The sequence below is a fragment of the Dioscorea cayenensis genome, unplaced genomic scaffold (genome assembly GCF_009730915.1).
Source record: "Dioscorea cayenensis subsp. rotundata cultivar TDr96_F1 unplaced genomic scaffold, TDr96_F1_v2_PseudoChromosome.rev07_lg8_w22 25.fasta BLBR01000338.1, whole genome shotgun sequence".
In the NCBI taxonomy this organism is placed as follows: Eukaryota; Viridiplantae; Streptophyta; class Magnoliopsida; order Dioscoreales; family Dioscoreaceae; genus Dioscorea; species Dioscorea cayenensis.
The window spans coordinates 29059-38869 of record NW_024086729.1 but is presented as its reverse complement, the minus strand read 5'-3'; the positions used below and the strand labels follow the sequence as shown (position 1 = coordinate 38869).

Sequence of the window (9811 nt, the reverse complement as noted above, 5' to 3'; positions counted from 1 at the left end):
TCAAGTTTTGATGGGTTTTCTGATGATGAGGCATTGTTCCTCTCGCAAGTTTTGGCTAAAGATAACAACATTCAATTGCAGATCTTGTTAGACTTGGCAGATAATAAGAGACTACGCTTTTTCGCATACTTATATCAAGATTATCATTTACCCCTTAGTGTGCAACCCATACTAGTCTATGTCTTTCAATAACAATTTTAAAGTTTCATGCAAACATATGTTCGTGGGCATGGTTGTATGCACAATCTATTTATTCAGGAGCCTATGTTTAATGTTTGAATTATATCTTTCTTAGTTGATCAGGCTAAATATCTTCATTTATAATTTGATCTTTCCCCATTGTCACATGTGTGAAAGTGACAATGTATGCTTATTTCATAGCTTTGATAATACAATTTGTAGAATTGCTAGCTTTGCTAACATTTTATTTCATTATTATTGAGTTGATATGTAACAATTATTTTATGCAATTGTTACTATCAAAGGCTATAAGATTATGTTATTCTATAAGACATTGCTATGTGTCTTAAATGGCATCCAATCTTGCCAAACAGATTTATTTTGTTTTGCTTTAGAAAATAAGAATGGATATTCTATACGTAATTTAAGTCAGCAATGTTCATACCAATTCCAACAGTAATTTGAAGAAAATAAATATTCAAATCAAAATTAAATAAGATTCACACAAATATAATATCATTTATTTAATTAAATGGTTAATTACAATAATTAAAATAAATAGTTTTTAAAGTAAATTATGTGAACTTCATAATTATTATAATTGTAGACAAAGTTGATGATAATTAAAATTAAATATTTACTCTAGATATTTAAATTAGGTAGAATTCCCTAATTGGTCTTTTCACTATTTCAATCATGCCCATGTGGTCCCTCTTCTAAAACTTGCACCAATTGAGTCCTTTTACATTTTAAAATAAGAAATCTCAATCCACACACAAACGATCGTTCTTGATGAGTGCAATTTATATCATGTTTTACTTACTCCCAATTCATACTTTTGCTTGTCTTTTAGCACGTTTTGGATATATACGATAGTATTCTGGGTATATTTGTTCATGGTACAGGAATTTAGGGTTCAAAGCAATTATGAGTGAAATCAGGGACAAAACAACCAAAGAATGCAGATTTTTCTAAGAGTCCAAGCCAAGCATGGGGAGAGCACGGTCGTGCTATGTCCCCGTGATTATTACTGTGTGAAGAAGCCTGAGCAACTGACCAAGCATTGTACTTTCAATGGGAGCACGGATGGAGCATGGTCGTGCTTCCTCCCCTTGATCATCACTGAAATGGAGTTCCAAGGGAAGCACGATTTCCGTGCCCTTGCACAGGCCTGCTTAAGTTGAGCACGAGCAGAGCACAACCATGCTCTTCCCATGATTTTTTCTAGATGACACTTAGCCGATTCGCTCAAAAGTCCCACAGAAGAGCACGGTCTAAGCACGACCATGCTTAGACTGTGTTGAGCCTAAAAATCTCTTTTTAACTCCCAAATCTAGGGTTTATTAGCATCTTTTGTTCGGAAGTTTTCTTTCCCAATTGGAAAGGAGTGAGGAAGACGATGATCAACCTTTACCACACCATCTAAGGGGATCAAGATCGAGTTAGAAGCACTAGAGAAGTGGAGTTAGCTCATCCATGAAGCTTGTGAAGCACAACTAAGCAGAATTTGTAAAAGGGGAAGTCATAATTTCTCACCAATGCATTCATTTCTTCTTCTAAGTTGTATGAATTCATGAGGGGTTAACCGTTCCACGGTGCCTTGGGATGCTGAACTATATTGCTTAATGTACTTTAACTACTTGTTTTTAATGTCTACGGAGTTCTGATGCATTCTTGTGTTTATTCATGTGTTGCAAAACTTGGCGTACTTGATTTGTATAGTTTTTTGTGTAAAACTTGGCATGTGTGGATTATCGTAGTTGTGATTGCCTTGTGTAGTTGCAAAACTTGGCGTATTTGATAGCCATAGATGCAACATTGCTTTTGAGCACCCATAAGGATCTTAGGATGTACTTGGTAGACATTAGAAACAAGTCAGTACACTAAAGCACATAGGGATTGTCTCGGGGCATTGCTCTCTTATTGTTGAAAACTTGATCCTAGTCTACCTGATAATTCCATTCTTTTTATCTTTTTATTCTTGTTAGTGATTCTTCTTACCAACTAATTCCTAACCTACTACACATTAGAGGAGCAATTAGTACTAGAAGTTCAGTCCCTGTGGTTTGACAACCCTACCTCTTATGGGATACCACTTTATTACTTGTTACGATCCGTATACTTACGGAGAGTGCAATCAGTTCTCTTTGTCGTTTGTGAGCTAACGTGGCTTTTTTTTTAAATACAGGAAAGAAAATATTGTAGTTGAGCTGGCAATCCTCATCTTCTTCAACTCCAAGCTCACTATCTTCTTCAACTCCAACTCTCCTGCAAAGGCTTTCCTCCATAAGTACCAAATCGCCATCTTATTAACTAACACCTGGTATTAAGCATTTCGGATTCGGATCCAAACCAAAACCGGATCCAATAAGCTTAATCCCTTTATCCCCTCCATTTCAATGTTAACCTTGAGACACAATTTTTATATATGAAAACTAAGAAAATCAGCTTTAGGAACAAAATCAAAGGCAATAAAAGGAAAGCTCACAAATTTAGTTACTCGATTTGGATAACTAAGATTGTTGTGGCCTTCAGAATGACAAATACTGCACCTAAATGCTCTGCATTCCCTGGAAAGTCTTGTATTGCCCTAATTTTTGCTTCCTAATGGTTCCCTTTTCCTCTTTCTTTTAGGCCGACCAGGCATCCTTTTCACCATTGGAGGTAGCAGGGGGCCCTCTTCACTTGTTGGCTAGAACAACCTACTTTTCACTAGATTCACAACAAACTGATAATCCTTCAAGTATGTTGCCTTCTTGAACCATTCAAACACATATTCAAGGGGATTTGTTCCAGCAAAAGCTATTGCAGCCATGGCATGCTAACATGGAATACTTGTTTTGTCCTATTTCACACAGGAATACATATGCTCTGCTAGCAAAATAGCATATGCTTCTCTTACATGTAACACTAAATTGTCCCAATACACCTCATAACTTGAACTCCCATTCCATTCAACATGCCATTTGCCAGCTTTCATCCTTTCTTTCTCAATTTTAGCAAGTATATTAGGGTCATAATCACACCTCCATTTCCTAACATAATCACTCTTGATGACTATTCTAGTCATAACTTATTGCCTAATATGCTCTAACATGGCGATAATTGGTTTACTTCTAGCATCAGGTATCACTCCATTAAAGGTCTCACACATATTATTATCTATTACTTCACACTTGAATACATCATTAAAAGAAGCTTGGCACCAACCTGTGATGAGTCATTTTTCTAGCAATTCATCCACAGCACTGTCACCAACTAGCAGCTTTCTCATCTGATCTAATTGTCTCTGTATATTAGGTTGGTTGGTACACCTAGACACATTCCAAAACTGAATTTGAAGATCCTTACTCTGGTGTTGTTTTCTCCACATAGCATAAATATGCCTTTCACACATCCTATACTAGATGAAGGGCAAAAGTTCATTAACTGCATGAATTAAGCCTTGTAATTAAGACAAGAACCAAATTAAGATGTTACATTATTAGCAGAATAAAAAAAATTCAGGTGAACTACATATACCTTCTGTATATCACTCATAAGTGACCATCCCAGGCCTTTCCTAATGCTAAGATTAGTCCTTAATTGGTCTATAAACCATGTCCAGGCTTCAGCTGTTTCATTTTGCACAACTACCCATGCAATTGGGAGCATTTGATTATTCCCATCTCTCCCCACAATCACCAAAAGTTGTTATCTCTTCAACAAACCTTTTAAGAAATAACCATCCAATCCAATGATCCTCCTACAACCTCTAATGAATCCTTCTTTAGTAGTTGTCAAGAAAAATGTATATCTTTTGGAAAATTGGTAAAGAATTTTGGTTTAATCTTTCATATATAACAAGCACAGTACTTCCCGGATTTGTTGCCTTCAATTCTAATGCATAAATTTTAATGTCCTCAAAATTATCCTTGAATTGTTCTTCAATCCTTTGTATGACCAGCCTCCTAGCATTTCCGCACACCTTATTAGTCATGAAGACCCCCATTTCCTTCGTAACCATTGCCCTCAAATGTCTAGGCTTAATGAAAGGCATGGCAGTAATTGTCTCACCAAATCTCTTAGCAATTACTAGAGCTGTCACCCTTCTATTCTTTATGCACCAAAGGAGACATGAGTGGCTTGATACATAATGCTTCACCACAAACATTTTCTTTCCACTACACCAAGAACACAAGATTAGCCAAGTGCATCCTTTCACAGCACAACATGCCCTAACTCATAATAAATCATTCTTAGTAAACTCAAATTCAAACCCCTTCCTTGTTGAGAATTCAACAAGTAAAGCGTTATACATTTTCAAAGTCTTAAACCTAAGATCCAAGGAGAAATCCTCCATTGGAATAATAGGATCATAAAACTTCTTGCTTGACCTGTGCCATTTTGCATCATCAGTAGTTGAATCCTCACTCGTAGCTTCATATGAACCAGGATCTAATGAGTTCAAATATTCACTTTTGTAGTCAATTACTTTACATTATCCATGGCAACTCTAACAGTGATTGTTTCATTTCCAGCATCAATGTTGTCCCTTTCATCTCCATTTCCTGTATCAATTCCAGCAACATTTCATCTTTTTCTTTTTTTGTATTTTCTTCTTGGACTGAGTATATTATTGGACCTTATCCCTTGCCTTTTTTATTTCTTCATTAACATCAGTGTTGTCATCTATGAATGGGGCATCCACAAGTAACTCTTCATCATCATTGCTTGATTCACTGCAACTGATACTCTCATTATCCTCATCATTATCCAAATTGACAGCTTCTTTAATATTAACCTTACCCGAAACTCCATCTTCAGCTCTGTCAAAAGTAGATAATAAATAGCATGGTAATGATTTATCATGATTGATGCCATTTGTCTCAACATAAACATTTCCCGTGCCATTTTTCCATATCAACTTGGCCAACCCCAGAATGCTAACATCATCATTTATGCATTTTAGTACCTCCTCCTCATCCACATAGAAAAAGGTCACTGCCTTCTCAATATCATAATCTAATTCTTTGATATCCCCTAGCAAATCCCAGTGACATATCTTATCGGGATCAACCTCAAACTCATCCATCCTCCCACCATCATATTTAACCCTACTTCCTCTTACCATGGACCCTCCATGATTGTACTTAACAATGTATACACCACAACCATCCATGCTATGCTGCAAAAGAAATAATTCTAAGTTCCTAAATTCTATACACAAGTAATTCCTCAATGCTATGTAGTAAAGGAAATTGATTGTAATAACAATTCAACATGAACTAAAGCAAATGGAAAAAAGACATAATGCTTCATCACACGACAAATTAGAATCTATCAACAGTTATGAAATCAGCAAAAAGACTATATTACCTTCTACGTAGTTTTCAGAACCCCTGGTTCTCTCTACAAAGGTTTCAAAACCCCTGATTCTAGAAGAATTATGTATACAAATACCATTTTTTAGCTAACACAAAAGTTAGAAGAAGAAAATCATGTTTGCCATGCTCTCACTCACTCAAAAATGTTCTTTTTTATTATTTTAAAGGATCATACTTTGTTCAATTATGCCATAGACAACTAAATGTTAATCAACAGACCTTGAATGCATGACAAATTGGAATAAAGGGACTATGGTGGTCCTACTACCCTAGAAAAAATTATGACATGCCAGACCACATGTATGTTTGTGTAGTGGGCCTTATGCTACATTTTCATTAATAACATTTGAAATTTTCTTTGCATTCTATCCACCATGTTATTGTCATGGATCAGAAATAAATTATGAAATTTACACTAAGGAAAACCAAAATTGAACAGAATATCAATTTAGATAATTACAGTGCAATTAAAAATGACTTCTGCACAATTACAATATACAAAATATTAGATAGCTCTCCATCTTTGGCAATACTAAGAATAACAAATGGCATCAGTACAAAAGCATCTACATTACATTTCAAACATCACACTTCAATGAAATCATATTAAAAAAATAAAGACTAACTTAAAGCCAACTAATTAATGCTTGCTTGCCCTCTTCACAAGGGGGTTAATGGGCAATGAAGTTTATTTCCCTCCTTTTACTTTGTAAATACCTTCGCAAAGGTCTCGCTTTCGTTGTTGTGTTTGAGATGCTCAAAAGGCCTTCAATCATGTGGGACTAGGGTTGATAAGGACCTCACTGTGGAGGATGTCATTCTCCCAGTCACGGAGCTGAAGTTCAACTTCGGGCGATGTTGATAGATAGAATGCACTGTAATAAGGAAGGTAGATCCGGGGTGGTTTTGTCCATGGGGTAGAGGAGGGAGTAAGGGGAAGAGTGGAGGGGATGAAGGGGAGATTAGGGATTAAACTTATCAGATTTGGTTTTGGTTTGGATCTGGATCCGACATGCTTAATACCGAGTGCTAGTTATTAAGAGTGCTGACATGGCTTTCTTAGATTTATTTAATACTATTTTAATAATAAAGAAAGCCATGTCAGTGTCTGTTAAAGCCTAGACTGGAATTGCTCGAATGAAAAAATAAAGAGACTTCCTATGACCAACTATAATAAAGGGATTAAAAGAGCAACCTGACCTACTTACAAGGACAGGTTGGGATATTGATAAGCTAAACACAACGGATGATCCATACCAACGTCCACAAAAATCTTTGTGTCAACTCCAGATTCGCAGGTGATATGAGTACCAAGTGTTTTCTTGCTACCGTTAATCATGGGGACATTGCCTGACCCACGCAGCGGTCGAGTGTACCGTCTCATCAACAGGGGATTGTACAAAACGGACCATTTAATGACAACAGTTACCTCATGCTTATTTCCATTCAACTGATAATATAACGCTCTCCTTGCGGTAATAAGAAGCTCTAGTATCTCAAGTTGAATTCCGCCACCATCAAACAAGAAATCCGTTAGATGAGGCAAGCCATCAATTTGCAGCAACTTGAGCACCGGAAAATATCCAGACGGGAAGCGCAATTCATGACCCGTATACGAATTCTCAAACAGAACAAGCTCCTTCAGGCATGGCAACCTCTGCAGCACTTGCATGTCCTCTGCATTCAGTTTTGTGTGAGCTAAAGCCATTTTGGAAACACCCTCCAAAGATGCAATCCATGTTGGCAACTTATTATTCATTCTACCTGATAACCAGAGACTTTTAAGATGAACAGGAAGTTGAGATACCTCCTCTAAGAAAGGAACATCACAATTCCAACTGACCTTTAGTGTGCGTAGCTGATCACTGAGCTTATCAAGTGTCTCAACGAAGGCCTTTGCATTCTCTGGTGTGGTGATATCTTTCACTCCCAACTTTGTTAGTTGAGTCATCTCTCCCAACTCCCTTGGGTTCGTTTTGAAGCTGACCATGCCCAGTGTTTTTAGAGCTTTCAAAGCTGTCAACCCTTCAGCTGGGAACTCAGCGCCGTGGCATGTTAATGCTGGGCCAGAGGGATCTTGCTCAAACCCACCCACAAATAGATATTCCAACTTGTGAAGTTTGGTGATCTGGGGAGGAATCTCTGTCACTTGGGTCCATCTGAGATCCAGTGTTTCAAGATTCTGCAACTTCGCTAAGGCTTTTGGTAGTGATCTGATAGAGGTGTTCCTCAAGTTAAGGTACCTGAGAAGAGTGAACTGGCAGATGATTTCAAGATCTTCATCTTCAGTAAGATCACAGCCCTCCAGATCAAGCACTCGTAAGAGCTTCATTCTTCTTGTGTTCTTGAGTGAAACTCTACCATGAGAGAATACAGTTAATGATCGAATACAATCTAGATTTTTGTTCTTACGAATGCTTGATGGCAGCGAATGTTGATGCAGAGACAAATGACGAGCTTTGCGTACATCTTGAGGTTGCTGTGGAGGAGGTTGTTGTTGATGTTGTTGTTGTTGTTGTTGTTGTTGTCTGGTGATTATCGAAACCAAATTCTCCTTGTCAGACATGTTGAGTGCAAACTCAAGCATCAAATCATGGACATGACACGAGTGAACTGTGGTGTCACCATTGATGATTGATGATAATATCATGCTTCGAGCCATCAACTCCTTAAAGTACCATTCTGCCACTTCTTGGGTTGACATGTCTCGTGTCGCATTCACCAATCCCTCGGCGATCCACCGCCTCAACAAGCGTTTGCGTCTGATTTGGTAGTCCTCAGGGAATATGGCCAGGTACAAGAAAAATGGCTTTAGATAGTAAGGAAGATCATAATAACTGAAAGAGAGAATTTGCCTCATGGCATCAAAACCTTGGTGAGACTGAGACATCATTGAGGTGCCCAAATGATCATGTAATTTCTGCCATTCCGACTCTAATAAGGGCTTACTAGCTAAAACACCACCGATGGTGACAATGGCCAACGGCAACCCATCGCATTTGGCCAAGATTTCTTTAGACAAGTTTGTGAAGGTAGGTGGACAAATACTATAATGGCGTGGGAAGGCTTTCTTGCAGAAGAGGAGCCAAGAATTTTCAGGAGAAAGTGGTTTTAAATGATAGATATGACCAGACTCTTGAGAGCAAAAAGATGCGACATCTAGATTACGAGTTGTGACAATGATTCTACTTCCTAGTCTATTATTATCAGGCAATGCTGGCAAGAAACTTTTCCATGCATGCAAGGACCAAACATCATCGAGAACAATCATGTACCTTGTATTCAACTTCATCAGTTCGTCCCGAAGTTGCTGAACAAGTTGACCCTCTGTCGTTTCAGCAGAAAACACTTGTGAACCCAGGAGCTGGCTGATCATGTCTCTGAAGAGCACCTTCAATGCAAAGGTTTGTGAAACAGTGATCCACACACGACGGGGGAAATGCTTCATCACTTGTTGATTTTCATAGAGCTTTTTGACGAGAGTGGTCTTGCCTAGTCCACCCATGCCTACAACTGAGATGACTCTCAGCATAAAGCCATCCCCTTCCATCAACCAATTCATGATTGTGTTCCTTGGCCCATCTATGCCGACAAGCATCGAATCATCAGTCAAGTGGGCTCCCAAACGTGGGTCATGTTGCATGCGAGCCACCGGGCCAATAATGATCAAAGAGCTTGTAGGTTCTTGCGTTGTTCGTCCCCGCAAACCATAGCGTTTACTTCTCTCACCCACCTCAAGGACTCTACCCTTGAGCTCGTGGACATTATTGGCGATCTTGACTCTTGCTACCAAGTCTTTGGTGAAGCGGACCACATCAGGAAAGCAACTATTGATCCCATGCCAATGAGGTTGGCAGAGAAGCCAAGTGAACTCCTCTGCCCAATCCTCAAGGTCATAAGCGAGGTCTCTCACTTGGCTCATCCAGACATTGAACTCAAGGTCATCATCGGTGTATTGCCCCATGGCAGCATTCCTCACCAGGAATGCATTCATGCTCTCCAATTCATCCTTGATAAAGCGGGCATTTGCTCGCACTTTCCAGATTGATGAGAAGCTTTCTTGCAACTTTGGCATGAGAATGCCCACCGCATTCCCGGCCAGGCTCAGAGCTGCAGCTTCCATCTTTGCAATGCTTACACCTCTTCTCTTCACACTTCATGCACATATTATAGAACCATTCCCAAATTCTTTGTCTTGGCTTCAAGTAATTATAAAGCAAAAAGAGAGGCTTGATGCTGCTGCCCATTCTCAAGCAAAGCGGAGG

The 9811-nt window shown here is 38.7% G+C and overlaps 1 protein-coding gene across 3 annotated transcripts; it reads right to left on the bottom strand.

Moving 5' to 3' along the window:
- Positions 1–6684: 6684 nt before the first annotated feature.
- Positions 6685–9701, bottom strand: LOC120254083 (disease resistance protein RPM1-like). 3 transcript variants are annotated; one of them, XM_039262227.1, is made up of 2 exons: positions 7390–9701; positions 7040–7223 (listed from the first exon to the last, which is right to left on the bottom strand). In XM_039262227.1, the coding sequence occupies exons 1-2, from the start codon at positions 9667–9669 to the stop codon at positions 7188–7190; spliced, it is 2316 nt and encodes a 771-aa protein (XP_039118161.1). In that variant the 5' UTR covers positions 9670–9701; the 3' UTR covers positions 7040–7187. The 3 variants fall into 3 exon arrangements, with proteins under 3 accessions (XP_039118160.1, XP_039118161.1, XP_039118162.1); XM_039262228.1 differs by having other exon boundaries at positions 7220–7310; XM_039262226.1 differs by having other exon boundaries at positions 6685–9701.
- Between the last annotated feature and the right edge of the window lie 110 nt (positions 9702–9811).